The following is a 19,087-nucleotide window of genomic DNA, read 5'->3' as shown; positions in this document are numbered from 1 at the left end:
GTGGTCCCTTTTCCTGTTAAATGTTTACAAAACCTTGCATCAGTATACGATCCACCCATGTGATATATCATTCACTACAAACTGTGGTGGCCAATTTATAGTGCTATAAATTGACCCAACATAAGAAAAGAAAGCAGCACTTAAGTATTACAAAATCACAGAAAAATGTACAAATTAAGAGCGATTGAAAGTGATAACAGCTAGGTTGATATTGTCCTTTGTTCACAATTAACCACAAGGTAATTAAGTGGCCCTCTCACATCCAAGCTCAAGTTCAGATACATTGCATCAAATGGCCTTTCTTGATGATCATGATGATGCATCTTTGTTGATTAATCAATTCATTAGTACGCACACAGCACAGTTTTTAATCCTACATGCACTGCACCACGTCATTTTGCTATGAATGAGCATGCACATGTACTATGACCAAGAAGAAAAACATTGGAAAATACTACTTTATCAGGAAGGTTCTCTTTGAAGGGTGAGATTTGATTTGGTGGTAATTGAACACACTAAACTCACGTTATCAAATTATGAGTCTAAGTTTCGTGTTGAATAGAAATAAAAAAGTTAGACATCGTATAAGGATAAAGATTCTGAAAGTACAAGTCTAAGTTTCGTGTTGAGTAGAAATGAGAAAGTTAGACGTCGTATTAGGATAAAGACTGATAAACTTATTGTCTTAAGATTTTGGGTTAAAGATAGTGTCATTTTTCACATGACTTGATTATTGTGTTTCTTTGACGAACTTCTTCCTCGATGGATCCATTACACGTTCAGTTGACTTAATTGACACCTCCAATGCATTGATAATTTCTTGATGCATGCATCTGTGTGAAATGAAGTAAATCAGTTCTCATTCTTTTTGGTTCTTGTCTATAAAAAGACTCAGCCAAAAACCTCAGTTTCATAATTTTATTCATTCATTCGTTCCCACCACTCTTCTCACTTTACTTCTTGCTTCCTTGTTATTGGTTGTTCGGTGTTCTATTCACCACTCACTAAGAAAAGAGCAGCTCCACCTTCCCTTTTTGATGCATAACTGAATATTCTTAAAGCATTACCGTTTTATGACAACATCATTCTGATGTGAAAAATGGGAATGCTTTAAGAATTTCAGTTATGCATCAATCATGGCAGTTTTTTGAGTCTGATCAACTGATATTTTATCTCTTAATTAACACATGGCTTAAGCATCAAAGCAAAAAAATATGTCTGCATTGTATTCATGATGAAACAAGGGGTTACAACTTACATCTGGTTTTGTTTTTCACCACAGCTTCAAGTTAACTGATATGAACTGATAGCATCAATTAGGCTGTTTCTGGCATTCTGTAATGAGTGTGAGGTAGGATTGGGGTTGAAAAACTTCGCAACTGCTTCATGTCACTTTTCAATCCCTCCTAGTATGTGGTCAATAACAAGGTTAACTCAGAAAATTTAAAAAATTACTATCTTATAATCTGAATTACAAGATTCACCTAACAGACATTTCAGATCTTGCTTTCAAATTTTTGTTTAGATGGCCTCTTTAGTAATTAAAACGCCATTTCAAATCTTCTAACATGGTTCAAGCTTAAAAGTTCTTGCTCTCCTGTTGTTGGATTTATCGAGGAGAAGGTTGACTGGAGTCATGTAACCCTTTGTTTGTTGTACAATTTTGTTTATGAACGAATGCAATTTCTTTTGATGTTATTGTTATACTGTATATTGCTATTTGAAGTCCTTTGCTCAGTTATTCGCAGCTAATCTACATCAGATTGTGTACAGTTTCTTTTATCAGAAACTAACAAATTGACAATGTTAATATGATATCTTCTGTGTTAATATGAAATCCTTTTGCAAGGTATAGGCATTGAACATAGCTACTGGAGTGTGTGTGGTGGCATCAATTCTTAAGAACATGTTGAAACATATATATATATATATATATATATATACCTATATTGTCCATGAAAGCCTGTGATTGAAAGTGAGGGATGGAAGGATATGTGTTAGAACCTTTTATTGAAAATTTCATGGTATTAAGAATTCAAGTATAAATTTAAGTCTCATATGAATAAAAATAAGAAATGAAACATCATTTATAACAAAAAAAAACTTATTTACTCGTAATTTTAAAGTTTTTGATTAAAAATGATGTTAATTTTTTATATGATTTAATTTAAGCTTCGTAGTTAGTCTAAACCCTTAAGAGAGTGATATCAATTTCTTATGTGATTAGATTCACGTCAACATAACATTGAATTAAGATCAAAATTCACTTCTTAACCCCTTTTGAGAGGAAAGACTGTATGAAGCAATTGCATAGTTTTTCAACATCAACTAAGCCTAACTCTCTCTCATTACAGAAAACCAGAATTGAAGATATTTGTCATAGTTATCTGGTAATTTTAATGTGCTTCAGAAAGAGAACCAGAAGCAGTGAAAAATTCTAAGCAGCTGAACATGATTTCAGTCTGAATAAGTGTGTATGTTATATACCACTGATCCAATTTGTGTACAGATTCTGCCAAGGGATTTGGAAAATCATGTAAACTCAATAATTACAAGTAAATGAGATTATTCATCTCTTATCAAGCTGGAAAGTTGGAAATATTTTGTGATTAATTAGAATTATGAAATGCTCCCTCTTGTATACAAAATCTGCATAAGATGCAGAATTTCTTAAAGATAAAATTTGTATCTTTTATAAGATAAGGTAACTTAAATGTAAGAAAAATATATTTGTTGCTCTTAATTAATTATATTGAATTATATTTTCATTTTTAAAAATTAAATATAAGTAAAATTATTTTAACCTAATACTGAAGTGAAAATATTGAAGATATTTTCATTCCATGTCAGAATTAATTCAGCTAACTTGATTGATGAATCAAGTAGTTTGAATCAAGTTTAAGTGAATTGACCAATTTTTATATTATTGAAAAAATACAGTTTAAATTATAGGAACTCTTAATATTAGTTAACTATTTAAATATTAAGTGTTTTATATATACACCATCAATGAAAAAATGTTACTAATTTTTTATTTTTAAATTTAGTGAATCATCTCATTTAATTTATAAACACGCAACGGCCGAATTGTATTGAAATTTTTATGGCAACATTATTAGGGAACCAAATTGAATAAATTAATTTTAAATTCAACTTGCAGTCAATTAAACCTGTCATTTAATTTTTTTTAAATTACGTATTACTATTTTTTTTTGTTAGAACTGATGTGTGTTGAAGTTAAACTGCATAGTTAGAGTATTTTTTTAATTTTAATAAATTTTAAAAGAAAAATAAAAGAATAGTATCAGACCAAAGAGATTTGATAACTTTTGAAACTTCGATAGTTTGATTCATGTGAAAAGTAATTTTAAATTGGATACAAATTTTGTTAATACAGTGTTTGGCTTAAAAGAGACGAGAAAGTGAGAAAGTTTGATAAATTGGGAGAAACACAGATGAGGCAAGAAAATATTCCCTTGTTTAGAAGCAGAGAAGAAACATAAAGATGACAATGTTTTTTTTTTTTACAAATATTTTATTAAGATGAAAGTTAAAACACTTTTTAAGGCAATTTAACTTGTACAATCTGAAAATTATAAATTAATTTTCTGAATTATTATAATATTAAAAATGTTAAATATGTTTATAATTCTTAAATTTAGATTCAAGATTCTGATTTGTATTTATTTTAAATTTGGATAAATTTTAGTTCTAAAATATTTTAATAGATTTGAATTTCCAAATGTTAAAAGTAAATAAATATAATCTTTCTAATTTCTAATTCAAGATGTAATTTATTTTATATGTTGAATAATATTTTAAATTAAATATATCAACAATTCATTTATGTTTATTTGATACATTAAAAATTTAATTGTCTAAAAAGATTATATTTATATATGTTAAAGTTTAAAAATTAAACTTTATCAAAATTTCGAAGTTTATAAATTTTAATCCGCAAACTTTAATAAATATTAGTTTCTAAACTTTAAAAATAAATAAATATATCTTTCTTAATTCAACATGATAATTTTGTTTATGTTAAGAAAAATTAAATTAATATCTGAGTTAAAATATATAAATAATAGTTGAGTTAAAACATATAAAAAAGGTTCAATATTTATTTTTGTCTAATACGTTAAAAATTTAATTGTTTAAAAAGATTGTATTTATATATGTTAAAGTTTTAAAATTAATTCGTATAAAGAATTTGAAAGAGAGAAAAATTTGAAGTTCGTATTAAAATTTAAAAATTAAAAATATATTTAGTTTTATTAAAAAATGTAAAAATTGGTCGGAACTTATAAAAGGTAAAAAAACTAAAAAAAAATTATAGTATGGGTCACGTGTATCTGAAGAGAAAATAAAAATATCTTAGAGAGAGATGTGCGATGGAAGGTCATGTGAGTCTACTAGGTTTGGATTGGATGAGACAGACAAAAAAAGTAAAGAGAGACAAAAAGGAGATAATGATGTGGCAATACACTTACTTACCGTACCTGTCAGTACTCTGTCTCCCACACTTTTTTCTAGGGTTTCACTTTCACATCCCTTTTATTATATATCCATAAGTAAAAATACCCATAACAAACTTTTCATTCCTTTTCTTTTAAAAAAACTTTATATCTTATATACTTTACAAAATGTTAGATAAATTATGACTTTCTTAAACACTCATAAAATTAACACATGGTTTACCATGACGCCAAGTCATTCACAGGCTTTATACATAAAGCCATATGATATATTACATATTTTTCTTTTAACATTTAACCACTAGTAAAAAACATATATTTAAACGCACTATATATGTCTCGGTTTTACTGAAATCAAAGTGTATAAAAACACAGTGACATTTTCGTAGTTTAAGTGAAAGTATATGTCTCGGTTATATAGAAATTGATGTCTAAAGAGGGTTACTGTCTCGATCCTGTAAACAATCGAGATTGAAAACCTTCTCACCCACCTTGCCAAACAGATTTTTCAACTGACAGGTTTTTTGAAATAGGGCTACTGCCTCGGTTCTGCGAACAACCGAGGCAGAAAACCATGTCACCCCTTTACAAAGCGGACTTTTCACTTGCCAAGCTTTCTGAAATAGGTTACTACCTCGATTCTTTGACCAACCGAGGCAACAGATGTTGACAAAAGGTATGTGGAACGTTCTATGCACTGACAACCCCTAATTTAAGACGTTTTGTCGCAGGCTCTACAACATCGGTTGCCTTCCAACCGAAGCAAAATGTTGTTTATGCTTCGGGTTTAAAGCTAAACGAGACATATAGTTAATAACGGTTTTAATTTTTAAATTTTCTAGGAGTTTACACTTCGGTTAAGTGGAGAGCTAAGGTAGTAAGGGTTTTATTGCCTCGATTAAGTGAAGAATCGAGACAATAGCCTATTTAAATTGCAAAAATCACGAAAACTCTTTCGCCACTCATCTTCTCCCCGCAAAAGAAACCCTTCTCCCACTAGTTCTCTGCCTCCATCATTGCTGATGACTGCAGTTCTTCACAAACAATAATGATAAATTTTAGAGATTTGTGATATTCGTTTCAACTTATAGGTAAAGAAGAGAGAGTGATGAATTGCTAAATATATTGTTTTTATCTCTAATTAAAATGTTTGAATTTGAAGAGAATTGTATGAAAATGTTATGTTTAACCATCAACTAATTTTATAATGACCATACAAAATATAAGGTGTAAAATTAAAATAAAATAAATTTACATACAAGTTAATACAAAACTCATCTTAAACATAAATTTTATAAAATTAATTTAAACTTAATTTTATAAATTAGACTAAATTTAAAATCTACTTCATAAAATAAATATTAAAGCGTTTTGTCTTGCTATATTCTCAAATCAGAATGTTCTTGTGGGAAATTCTAATAAAACACAAAGTCTAATAAAATGATTGATAAAAAGAGATTGAAAGCAACGAAGGGAGCAAAAGGAAAGGCAAGCATATCCACGTGATCATGTTACATTTTTTATGAAAAAGAACAGAGATTCTTGATTTAACTGATTCTAAATATTAAACACAATCTTGTATGGGGACTGAAAAAGAAAACACTTTACGACAAAGCCATGATTTTGCAGCTCCATCCCTTATGCTTAATTCACACCAACTTACATTTTTCTTTTAAATATATTATGTAATGGAGAGGAATACATCTTTTTCTTATTATAATTAATCTTAAAGAATCGAATCCACGATAATTATTTATTTTATGCATCAGGATGTTTTCTAGTAATTTTTTTTATAGAGTATTTGATATTGGTTGTTGAGTTTTGCAACAAGACATTTTTGTTCCTAATTAAATTTTATTTGGCATATTTTAGCTGACAATGTTAATTATATAACACCAAACTCCTCGTATATTACAAACTTTTGCTGCTCACTGTTTTTTGTCCCAATCAAAACTATATGAATGACAAACCTCTCTCCACAGATATCCGTGGAATACTCCAATAAAAGTGAAATTGAATATATCTAAATTTATTCTACTATAAATTTATAGATATTAATCTTTATATAGTGTTTATTTTTTGCATTTTCAATGTATTAGACATAGACTTAAATTTCTAACACGAACAAGTATAATATACACTAAGTAAAGAATTCTAAATTTTAAAACTTCTCTGTACAAAAATTTGTCTATCATGCAAATGTTTTTCATTGTAAACTGATAGTAAAAAGGATACATATATGTTAAAATACTACTCGTAATTAAAAAATCTTCCAATTTAAGAAAATTATCTTTTATATATATATATATATATATATATATATATAAAAGGTATGATTGGTGGATCAGCTTGAAACAATTCTGTCCGAAAAATCGAATTGTTAGACCTTAATCGAAGGTTAATACTAAAATTACATTAAAACTAAGTATGATAAAAATAAATGTTTAAAATGTTGTGGTAAGTTGATTATATTTATACATATTTAATAATTTCTAATTCAACTGAATACGACTGAATAAAAATAATTAGGAAACAAAAGACGAATTTTAACTTAAATTTATAATATATACTATTTTATGATGAGGACATATATTTTGTCAAGAGTGAGTTTATTGAGTTCATGTATTTATTCTTTTTCATTTATTTAAAAACAATTAATAAAGTCATATTTTTCTTTACGATGGTAAAAATTTAATTTTTGAATTATTAAATAAGTTGAAAATAGAAGAGTTTCAACCATGCCACACTTTTTCTTTCAACCTTCCCTACTTCATCTCACCGAACAGATCAAATACTGGGAAAATGTGCTTCATCACAATGTTTTACTTTTTGTATTTATTCTAGGTAGATATATAGTGATAGCAAAAGTCTACTAGCTACAAAAACTAACTAATAAATATGTATTTGACCCTTTTATTTTATTAACAAAAAAATAATATTCTTGACACATGAAAATAAATACCAGTGTTAGCGGTGCGACAAAAGGTCCACCCTGTGGTGACACTTATTTACAACACATTTACTGTAAATGTTTTACTTCGCTCTTTGAGAGTAACTATGTTGTCGGTTCGTTGTTCCGTAGACATGCATTAATGAGAGCTTATGATTTTACAACTTTATTTTCTATTATAAACGCGTTTTTTCCTTTTTTTTTTAATTTTAAAATAAACAATATTTTGATAATCTTATTCAAAAGAAATTTAAATAAGCTACTTACGAAATAATTCATAATCTAACTTGAAATTATATACTTTATATGTTAAAAAGTATTTGCATACGAAATATACAAAAGAGTACAAGCCAAATTTCAATGAAAAAATGCACTGTGGTCCATTGATATAAAAAACTAAAAATTAACTAAAATAAAATAAAATAAAACAACGATTCATTTAGTATTTTCCTTTTACACAACCAAAACATATACACCCACATGCCACTTCAACTCAAAGAACATGAAAAGATTCACATGCTTTACCTCTTAATTGCATAAAGTGTCTTTTGCTCATGTTCTTTAAAAGGAAGAAAGGAAAAAAATTTATTAAGTATTTATTAAAACATAATCAACAACAGGGAGCCAAATTTAGAAATTTGAAAATTCAAAAATATATATTTTATGAGTGGTATAAATTTTAAAAGAATAATAGTGTATATAATGTCCTTCGTTAGTTGATTAATTTTTTTTAATTATAATGTTAATTAGAGTGAATAATGTGAATGGAGAAAGAGTGGTAATTAGTAATAAAGGAGGGTTGACTAAGAAAGATAGAGTGTGGATGACAACTCATATTGAAACAGTTTGTTCATTCAAACGAACACTACAAATGCCAGCTCATCAGTAACGGTTTCTTATGACAAAGGACATTCTATCATGCATTCCAACTTTCACATGTTTTACCACTCACCACCAACTCCATAACATCTTTTCTAAAAGATTATTATTTTTTCTTAAATTATTATAAAATGTTATATTTTATTCTTAAATTAAATTATAAAATATTTTGTATTACCCTTTGAGAAAATCATACAAAGTATCGCCTCCAAGAAGTTTATTATAATTTATGATAAACTTTGTACGTACAGTAAAAAACACTATGGTATAATATATTAAAAACTATGTTTTACATGACTTTCAAAAATACAAAATTAAATATGTATAATTTAATTTAGAGAAATAAATATATTTAATCTTTTATATATCATTTCTTTTATTTTTATAATATCTTTTAATGTATTTAATAATCTAATATGCTTAAAAGTTTTTTAAATGTATTTTCTTTTCTTACATTTTAAAATATTTTTAAGAATAAGATTATAATCAAACTCTAAATTTCAAATAATCCTATTTAATACTGTCTTAGTATACTTGATTTCATAACACAAAATTAGTCGATTAAAAAATATTTTAATATCAATTTTGAATTTATTAGTATATAAACTAGCAAATTTATTATTTATCATAACTGTTATTTGATATCATAAAAATTATAAGATGGTTATAATTGTAACTTGAGTATATTTACAATTTCTTTCTTTATTTGTTATATGTATGTGATAAAAAAATCAAGTGACATTTAAGTGGGGCCTACTATATTTCTAGACAAAGCTTTTAAAAATAAATTAAAGAAAATATATGCTATTAATTCTTTCTAAAATTGATATTAGGAACAAAATTGGTGACTTAAAAAAAACAGATGAAGAAAAACAACAAAAAAACCATTTCACAGGGACTAAAACTAAAATTCGTAGTTTTATAAGGACTATAAATAATTATTTAACTTTTACAGAGATAAAAGCAAAGAAAAAATTATAGGACCTAAAGAAAAAAATTTAAATAATTATTAATTTTTCAATAAGCAACTGTAACAATTTTTTTTAATTTAGTTTGTGGCCGTTTTAAAAAAATATATATTCAGTTGACTTCAGTCTTCTTTATAGTCCTCAGTCAAATTGTTTCTGTATTAATTTGTTTTACAATTTTTTTTCCTTAATAAATAAGTATTCTGGTCAAAGTAATAAATTCAATATACTAATTCTTTAATTATTTTCCCTTCCACGGGAACAGAAGATGATTACTGGTCAAAACGTAATTACTTAATTCAATATATAACAACTAATCTGGGAAAATATAATTAAAAAAGGAAGTCCCAATAATCTTGAAAAAATATATTAATCATTAATAAAATTTAATACAATTTATCAAACGTCTTAATTCTTACCAAACGAAAAAAGAAGTTAATTTTTCCAAGGCTAAAGAGGTAATAATACAGCTGAGGAAGTAGGTCTAAAAACAGTTCCCCTAAATCATAAGTTTTCTCAAATTAATCTAATAGAAAAAGATAAATTCTTAAATTAATATCATAACTTTTTAGTTTAATAGTATATTTTATTATTTAATTATTATTATGTTCGTCAACTTTTCCAAACACGGTGACGTGTGAAAAGTTTAAAAAAGGCTAGAAATTTTGAAATTTATTATACATAATTTGTAAGAAAATATAATATATGAATAATAAAACACAAAATTAATATCTTTTGATATCCTAGGTTTTAAGAAAGAGAATTATTGTTACTGTTAATATGGAAAAGTGAAAGTTAATTTTTGTACAGGCATATATTTATTTAGGGAGTAATTAAACATTTATTGAGAATTAAATAATATAATAAATATTTATTCAGGAGATGAAGAAAAAAGAAATTGTGATAGTGTGTTGTGTGGTGTGTCCTTAGGGAACGTTTGGTCCAGCTTAAGAGCCATTCTACCAATTGACCACATTCCAAAGACCCAACACAACACAAAACACGAAACACAAACACAACACAACACACATCCCAATTGCAAGGTACAAGCAAAGTCCAACAACACACGAATCAAATCAGACACACGACACAACACAAACTCACTCTCCGTTATCCAAACAAAGCCACTCTCTACTCTGTTCTGTTCTGTTTCCCACCACACCCCAAATGGATTGCTGGTCATCTCCTCTACCTCTTCATGATGAATTCGAGAAGCTTGTCATTCGAATGAACCCTCCCAGGTTCGCCACTCTACCGCCACTAATCATTTTCTTGCTTCTTTGCACTGCTCGGAGATGTTTATGTAGCATAGTAGTTTTTCATGTTGTGTTTTGCTGCCCTGCAGAGTTGCTGTGGATAACGTTTCGAGCAGGACAGACACTGTGATAAAGGTGCTAAATTCACCTCCCATTGGCCTTGTCTTTTCTGCATTGCAAAAGGGTCTCTCTGTGTTACCATTTTCCGTGAGTTTTGTTGCAGGTTGATAGCGCAAACAGACGCGGGAGTTTGCTGGAGGTGGTTCAGGTTCTCACTGACATGAATCTCAGTGTTAGAAGAGCTTACATTTCCTCTGATGGAGAATGGTTCATGGATGGTACGGTTCACTTCTGAGTTCTCAATTTTCTATCTGCCATGGCTCTGGTGAATTGTTTTTTCAGTTCTTGTGATATTGTTTTATGTGGTTTTTTGTCACTGCCTAGTTTTTCATGTCACTGATCAGAATGGGAAAAAGTTTGTGCAAGATGATGTAGCCGACCGTATTCAACAGGTAGTAGATCTGTAAAACTAATCCGAAGCCATTTTTATTTTCACGTATTTTATAATTTTTAATTTCCTGTATAAATTAACTCCAAAATTAGGATTAAGTTTGTTTGATATTTTTCATTTCATCCCCCTAATAGCTATGTTCAATTGTGAGTTATCGTAGTTTCTTAAGTCCTTTATGCTGCTCAATTTTCAAACTTTCAGCTTGAAGCTTGTGAATTGATGACCTTAAATATCTGCTATTCAACTATTTGAGTGAAGGGGCAGTTGGTGGAATTGAAATAAGTGATTGTTCGGTCTGCACATATCTCCAATAAAGAAAATAATGCATGTTTCTGTTTATGTTTTTTCTTTTCAACACATCAAATTAACAACTAGAATGAAAAAGAACTAGTTTTCTTTCATTTTGGAACTTGAATCAGCAATTTTCTTCTTGCATGTTATTGCTCTGTATGGATCCATCTGAATTACCCAATTCAGTCTGATAATTTCTGTTTCTTGTTGCAGTCGCTGGGTCCAAGAGCCTCCAGTTTCCGATCCTTGAGAAGATCTGTTGGGGTTCAAGCTGAAGCAGAACATACAACCATTGAATTAACCGGAAGAGACAGGCCAGGGTTGCTTTCGGAAGTTTTTGCTGTTCTTGCAGACCTCAAATGCAATGTGGTAGCAGCAGAAGTCTGGACACACAATTCAAGAATGGCATCTGTTGTTTACATCACAGATGAGGAGACAGGATTGTCCATCGACAACCCGGATCGCCTTGCTAAGATTAAGCAGCTTCTACTGTATGTGCTGAAAGGAGACATAGATAAGAAGAGTGCCAACACTGCTGTTTCTGTTGGTTCTACTCACAAGGATAGGAGGCTGCATCAGTTGATGTATGCCGACCGTGATTATGACATAGACGATGGAGATTCTGGATCAACAAGTGACAGGAACAAGCTCCTTGTTACTGTTGATGATTGCATAGATAAGGGATATACTGTTGTGAACTTGAGGTGTCCTGATAGACCTAAGTTACTGTTTGACACGGTATGCACCCTCACAGACATGCAGTATGTTGTGTACCATGGAACTGTCATTGCCGAAGGACCAGAGGCATATCAGGTTAGTTTTATGTTCTTGGAATTGACACCAAATCAGTACTCGTACATCTTACCAACTTAGACATGAATTATAATTATCATACTTTAATGACATTACATGTCATGTTACTTTGAGTGCAAATGCATATTGGTAATAGTACCAATATGCTTTTGTTTGTGGTTGCCATTGGAATTCATCACTGGAGGTACTAACTGTACCATTAAACTTCACTGATATGTTTTTGTTTTGCTTTCTTTTACAGGAATATTATATAAGGCATGTGGATGGTTGTCCTATCAGTTCTGAAGCAGAAAGACAAAGAGTGATTCATTGTTTGGAGGCCGCTATTAGGAGACGAACTTCTGAGGTACCACCACACGTGATTGGTGTGCTAATTCACATGTTCTTACCAAATATTTATCAGTGATACAATTATTTTGTATTTGATTTTGTAGGGTATAAAGCTAGAACTTTGTGGGGAGGACAGGGTTGGGCTTCTGTCTGATGTAACCCGCATCTTTAGAGAAAATGGCCTTTCAGTCAACCGTGCTGAAGTTACAACCAGGGGCACTCAAGCTGTGAATGTTTTCTATGTGACTGATGTGACTGGAAATCCAGTTAAGAGTGAAACAATTGAAGCAGTTCGAAAAGAGATTGGTTTGGCCATACTGCAGGTCAAAGATGATGTCTGCTCAAAACCTCAACCCCATGAGAGAGGAAAATTCTCTCTGTCTGGTCTCTTTCGATCAAGCTCTGAGAAGTTTCTTTACAACTTGGGTCTAATGAAGTCTTATTCTTGAACCTACCGTATTTCAAGAAATTAGGAGATATATGCAATGTTCTAAATTGTAAACAGTAGCTTAGTTTAGCCTAGATAGACTGCTTTTAATCCCATTGCAATGCTTTTGTGGTAGATTTTTCTACATTTGGTGAAAGTTGTAATTAGATGTCAGATTGTAGAGTTCAATCTCGACATGTTTCTAAGTGAATTGTATATTAATATGTCTTTTATATTAATTTCTGAGAACGAAATTAGATTTCATAGGGTTTTGGTTCAGGCATGTTTCTTGGTTGAATTGTATAATATTCTGCCTTTGTTGCATTCTTCTGATCTCAGAAGCTTTGTTAATACACATAAACACAAACCTACTATTAATATTTTTGGAACATTTTCCTTTTTGAAATACCACAACAAAAATTTCCAGAATATAAAATGAAAAGGTTTAGAACGTGTATATGTTGTCATCTTTTTTGGAATTATCTATGACAATTAAACTTACGTGGTTTTCACTTAGAGTCACATTATAACGTTAATTCTACTTTAACTGGTAATAATTTCATTTAATGCATATGTCGTGTTTATTCATACATCATCAATTGATCATTGTATTGGAACGTGTGACATGATATTTTGTAGCATTCACATCTTCAATCCAAAACGTATTTTGAAACATGTATGTTCTAAAACACAGGTAAAATTATACCAGCAGTTATAAATTCTGTAACCAGAACACGTCACATGTTAAACACAGCTACACCAATTTACATATAATACTCCAAAGAACATAGGGATTTGCTAGAGAGAAAAAACCTGGAAAAAAAGAGGTGCTATGTGGCACATTTATGTACTAGTAATAGCACGTGTCGTGTACCTTCTTAAAGAGGTGGTGCAGTTTCAAAATAGTGTCTGCTAGATTGAGACGTTTCTCTTGGCCTTCACAAGCTGGTTTAAGGGAAGACAACACTTTCTTTTTTGGCAAACGCGTGTGGAAAAGTGTGCCAGATTCAACCACAATCACTCATTTACCTTATAGTTCTGACATATAATCCAAAGCCAAATAATAGGTAGAGTTATAAATTTCTAAGCTGAAAAATTCATTGCAAACAACATAAACTCTTCATTTATGAACATGGACATGCTTGTTATTTAGCTGCTATAAGCGTAAGATATAAAACGCGTTTGATTTTGACACAAACCATTGCAAATGGGAAAAAAGTACAAATGTCAATGTAAATTTATACCTGGGGTTAAGAAAAGGAAAGTTTTTTTTTTCTTTCCCTTTTGCTGAAAGTGTAACATTTGTAAGGTTTCTCTTTCTTTATATCATCATCTAAATTCTACAAAACCCTTTTAACATTTCACTCAAACAAAAAATGTTTCTTTGTTCTTGTTTATGTAGTTTTTGATTTATTATTACAAATAGAAGTTGAACACTGTGTATGAAAAGGATAAGTTTAGATCAATTATGAATCAACATATTCCTTCGGTTTAAACACTATTATTATGTCGTTTTTATATTTACATGTTTTCAATAAATAAAACAAAAGATACAATTTTTTTGAGAATAAAGTAAAAAGATAATGTATTTACTCATGATTATTGTGAAACAATAAAAAAAAAAACCTTTCTTAGTGATAATTCGCATGAAATGGCGCTGAGGTTGAGTACTGTGGTTTCAGGCTTTGGTCTGAGACATTCGAGTAAACCTAGGTTAAAGTTGAGGTTCGGAATCAGAAGGGGTTGTTGTGCTACAGTTACCAACATGGCCTTCACTGAAACCCCTTCAACCTCCAAAGTCATTGATTCCCATCTCCACGTGTGGGCTTCACCTCAAGAGGTAAAATTAACACACCACACTACAATTTCTTCACCTTTTTCCTTTTTATATTATTAATTAATGTTAATGTTGTTGGTGACTTTTATTATGATCACTCACCAAATTGAGATTAACCTTTTCTTTTTGTGAAAAGGAAGGCTAGTAGATTCCCTTATTTTCCTGGTCAAGAACCCACTTTACAAGGAAATGCTGATTTTTTGCTCCAGGTAGGATTTTGTTTATTATCTCTCTACCCATTATTACCTGTGGGTCAATTAACTTGACAATAGTGTGTATATTTTTTTAACATTTTTGTGTAAACAGTTTGTAGATGCATTATTCTTGTATTTCCTGCAATTTTTGACTCATTCATTGAGAATGTGATATCGGCTCCCCATCTGTAAAAGATTGTGTTTGCATTTGAGTTTGTGTGTATATTATTGATGCTGATGCTCACTTTTTTCAGTGTATGGAGGAGGCAGGAGTAGATGGTGCACTCATTGTGCAACCAATTAATCATAAATTTGATCATAGTTACGTCACAAGGTTTGTTACCTGTTTGATGTAAGAACTGAGTTATTTAGAGTTTTCGTATTAAACAATGCTTGATAACACAATAATGGCAATGCTTGAATTGCCAAGGATGGAATGTGTAGTGGAAGTGTGATCTCAGCAATGATGTGTTTTCCAATGCTAAAATTGCCAAGGAAAGGAAAATAGGGTAGAAGAAAGGGAGAAATTCTGATAACACAATAATGGCAATGCTTGATAAGATTAGACATTCTGTTATAAAAGGACCTTTATGTAGAAACAGGGAACTACCCTTTTCTAGTAGTGAAACAAAAGGAAAGATCTCCAAGATAATTTGAAATTCCTTAAGCTAATAATTTAAAAGCTTGATCTATCAAATGTGTATATTCATTCATTTATGGGATATAAAGCAGATTGGTGTTTTCCAAATGCAAAGAAGTAGTTTATGCTCACTACGTGTATCCAAAGTTTTTATTTCTTAAAGTGGAGAACTTAGCAATACATGATGAGTTTATCTGTTGATGCCTGAATGATCCATCAATGAACATGAGCTTCTCAGCTGTGATTACCCTATTTTTTATTCAAACAGTATTTCTGGTTAAACAGTGTACTGGAGGAAAAACTTTCACAAGGACTTAATTTCACTGTAGTAATCGCATCTTCCATGTAATGGATTTTGTTTTAACTTTTATAGGGTTATTATATTGTGACACTCTTGTCATTCTGTTCATTGGACAGCGTTTTGAAGAAATACCCTACCAAATTTGTTGGTTGTTGCCTTGCTAATCCAGCTGATGATGGAAGTGGGCTTAAGCAATTTGAAGATCTTGTTTTGAAGGTTTAGTAAATTACTTCTTTTCATCAAGATAGTTAATTTTATTACAAAACAATTGAATTTTTCTTTTTATCTGTGATAGGATGGTTACCGTGCTGTTCGATTTAATCCGTATTTGTGGCCAACCGGAGAAAAGGCATGCAAACTGATTTCTCTCACATATCTGCTTGTTTATGATTTAGGCTGGAGACATAATTAAGTCATTCTTTTTTCGCCCCTACTCTTCTATTGTTTGATTTCTTTCACTTAGACTAATGAAGTAGTAATTTACATAGTAAATTACACTCACTTCCCGTAAGTTTTCCTGAAACTAAACAATATCCTAAAAGAATTGCTATAAATATGTGCTGCAAGAAACAGAAGATGTGAATAATATTGGGTTTAGCAAGTTTATTTACAGGGGCAGTTTCTTTCAATGTTGTTCTTTTTAGTATTTAAATTTGACTCACTTTGGAGAAATAAGGGAAAGTGTCGCATCATTGTAACGTGTAAATCTGTAGTAAATAGGGTCTTTTAGTAAAATATTAGTTCTGCTTTTTAAAAAGGTGGTTGCATCATATGTTACACTAAGAGTCTACATCTTTTTTACTTTGTATGGGATCATAATTGAATGATCACAATGCAGATGACAAATAAAGTTGGAAAGGCAATTTTCCAAAGGGCTGGAGAACTCAATGTAGCAGTGGGCTTCATGTGTATGAAGGTGATTTTTCATTTCCTTGTATTGCAAATTTTTCTGTGACATTCCTACTTCTGGCTTATGGTATGGCTACCCTTTTATACGGTTGTTGAGACACTTTCATGTATGAAGTTGACGAAATTAAGAATCATTGAGTTGAATAATTTCAGGGGCTTGGTCTGCATATTTCTGAAATTGAGCAACTGTGCACAGAATTTCCTTCAACAGTAGTATTGCTTGACCATTTGGCCTTTTGCAAACCACCAATGTAAGCCATATTATTATATTTACAATCTGAAAGACCGAGACAAGTTCCCTTATATGAATATTATGTTGCAGAAATGATGAGGAAGCTCTTGTCTTTTCTCAACTTTTAAATCTGTCTAGATTCCCACAAGTAAGTGTTTGATTCTTTCCTCATCAGCGTGACTTCAAGGAAGCACAGCACGCATAAAGTTCTCATTAATTTCACTTTTGCTATACTGCTGAAGACCATGACAAGCACAAATTTTTAACTCTTGTAGATGCTTAATCTATTTTTGCCAATATCAGTATCCTCTTTTCAATTAAACGAGTCAAATGGTAAAAGATGAAATCTGAGATATTGATGTTATCAAAATTCATTTAACTTGTTGAAGTCCTTTGTCAAAATAATTGACAGTCTTTTGTTTTTTTCTTCTTCCTTTATCAGTGAAACCTCCAGCATGAGTATGCTAAATTTTGAATTTATGACAGGTACATGTGAAATTTAGTGCCCTTTTCAGAGTGTCAAGAGGACAGTTTCCTTATCTAGATTTGTCTGCTCTCTTATCCCAAGTTGTCTCTCACTTTGGTGCTAACCGTGTAATGTGGGGCAGGTAACTTCCAATCATACATGTGTTCAGCTAAAATAGAACTCAACTTAGTGAGGAAACAGTAGAATGGGGAAAAGGGTAAGAGAATCTTATCCATAAACAACCAAAGTAACTTTTTTTCTTTCTTTTCCAATCATGCTGTTACAGTGATTTTCCATTTGTTGTTGCTGAATGTGGTTACAAAGGAGCCAAAGAAGCAGTGCATCATATTGCCAATGAGATCTCTTTGCCTTTATCAGATTTAGAGTGGATCATGGGAAAGACAGCTACACAACTCTTTCAAAACCAATTGACTCCACTCAAGAACTGAGAGTGGGGATGCTCTGAGTTCTATTAACAGTTTTTAACTGTTATATCATAATTCAGATGTTGAATATCAATCATAACTGTGAAAGCATTGAAGCTATGTTTTTTTAATTGTCTTACCAAACATTATACACTGTAATACTGAGATTGATTTGGTTTTTCTGGTACAAGTAAATCATTAGTTGGTGATAACTTAATTGTTGCTTTTGCTCGGTTCAACTGCATTTTATCAGAAAGCCATGACATATATAATCCACAGAAGCTGATGATGTGTTGAATTTGAATGTTAATGTTGTACAAATGCAAAATAGAAAATTTATATCTATAAAAACCCTTTTTAGGTGTATTTATGTATATTTTTTATACTATAAAAAAACATGATGAGTATACTAAATCTATTGTATTTATGTATATTTATGTCTCAGCGTCTCATTTAGGAACACCTAGATCTAGTCTTTCTGAAGATTCTCTACTACATAAGATAGGGACAAGAATACGAGAAAAGGTACTGGTAATTATTTCATGTCTATTTATCATTTTTTGGTATAAATATATAGTTTGAGATTGATAAAGTTATATTAAGTGATAAAATTATCTTTTAAATATTTAAGGCAAGTGTATGGTCAACATAAAAAGATAAAATTACAAGATTTTGAAAGTTAAAATTACTGATTAAGTGACAACAGTTATACGTCATTAATCCTTAAGTTCAGTGGTTAGAAAGAATTAAGATTTATTTGCATAATTTTTCTTAAACACTTAAAAAAAGTAATACAAATAAAATGAATTTCACCATGTAAAATTTATACATTTTTTTCACTCTTAAATTTACTCTAATTGATAAAAATACTTTACTTCCTATTTATTGTTTTTTTTTCTTATTTTATACTGTATTGTTTATTTTAATCATTACATTATTTATGACTAAATTTATTTAACGTTGTACTTCACGATAACTATAAATTAGCCAAAATTTTCCTAGCTTAGGAAAAATTTAGACAATTCCTTCTTTTTATTTATTTAATAAACTGCAGTTATTGTGGCATTTTATATATTGTGAATTTTTTACATTTTATAAAATAACCTACTTTTCCATTTTTCAACTATTAAGCATTGCGAGAGATATAATGGGTTTTAAAAATGTTATTATTGAGTATTTCAAT

The 19,087-nt window shown here is 30.1% G+C and overlaps 2 protein-coding genes across 2 annotated transcripts; both read left to right on the top strand.

Moving 5' to 3' along the window:
• The first annotated feature begins 10,244 nt into the window (after window positions 1-10,244).
• On the top strand, window positions 10,245-13,179 carry LOC108327791 (ACT domain-containing protein ACR4). The gene is made up of 7 exons (XM_017561498.2): window positions 10,245-10,513; window positions 10,618-10,663; window positions 10,752-10,866; window positions 10,973-11,040; window positions 11,544-12,143; window positions 12,385-12,489; window positions 12,578-13,179. The coding sequence occupies exons 1-7, from the start codon at window positions 10,440-10,442 to the stop codon at window positions 12,920-12,922; spliced, it is 1,353 nt and encodes a 450-aa protein (XP_017416987.1). The 5' UTR covers window positions 10,245-10,439; the 3' UTR covers window positions 12,923-13,179.
• Window positions 13,180-14,498: 1,319 nt separating this feature from the next.
• LOC108327944 (uncharacterized) lies at window positions 14,499-18,121 on the top strand. Its single transcript, XM_017561681.2, has 10 exons — window positions 14,499-14,740; window positions 14,878-14,946; window positions 15,186-15,265; window positions 15,989-16,088; window positions 16,168-16,221; window positions 16,711-16,788; window positions 16,935-17,032; window positions 17,104-17,161; window positions 17,500-17,621; window positions 17,766-18,121. The coding sequence occupies exons 1-10, from the start codon at window positions 14,552-14,554 to the stop codon at window positions 17,926-17,928; spliced, it is 1,011 nt and encodes a 336-aa protein (XP_017417170.1). The 5' UTR covers window positions 14,499-14,551; the 3' UTR covers window positions 17,929-18,121.
• Window positions 18,122-19,087: the final 966 nt, after the last annotated feature.

This window comes from Vigna angularis, chromosome 2 (assembly GCF_016808095.1).
Source record: "Vigna angularis cultivar LongXiaoDou No.4 chromosome 2, ASM1680809v1, whole genome shotgun sequence".
NCBI classification, from domain to species: Eukaryota; Viridiplantae; Streptophyta; class Magnoliopsida; order Fabales; family Fabaceae; genus Vigna; species Vigna angularis.
Note: the sequence above shows the minus strand (reverse complement) of the source record. Positions and strands in the feature narration are given on the sequence as shown.

What these genes read in the sequence shown, in the direction of transcription:
- LOC108327791 (XM_017561498.2), top strand. Translation starts at nt 10,440, where the DNA reads ATGGATTGCTGGTCATCTCCTCTACCTCTTCATGATGAATTCGAGAAG. An exon ending in GGACAGACACTGTGATAAAG is followed by an intron (nt 10,664 to 10,751) that starts GTGCTAAATTCA and finishes GTTTTGTTGCAG; the next exon opens with GTTGATAGCGCAAACAGACG. An exon ending in TGGAGAATGGTTCATGGATG is followed by an intron (nt 10,867 to 10,972) that starts GTACGGTTCACT and finishes GTCACTGCCTAG; the next exon opens with TTTTTCATGTCACTGATCAG.
- LOC108327944 (XM_017561681.2), top strand. Translation starts at nt 14,552, where the DNA reads ATGGCGCTGAGGTTGAGTACTGTGGTTTCAGGCTTTGGTCTGAGACAT. An exon ending in ATGCTGATTTTTTGCTCCAG is followed by an intron (nt 14,947 to 15,185) that starts GTAGGATTTTGT and finishes CACTTTTTTCAG; the next exon opens with TGTATGGAGGAGGCAGGAGT. An exon ending in TGGGCTTCATGTGTATGAAG is followed by an intron (nt 16,789 to 16,934) that starts GTGATTTTTCAT and finishes GAATAATTTCAG; the next exon opens with GGGCTTGGTCTGCATATTTC.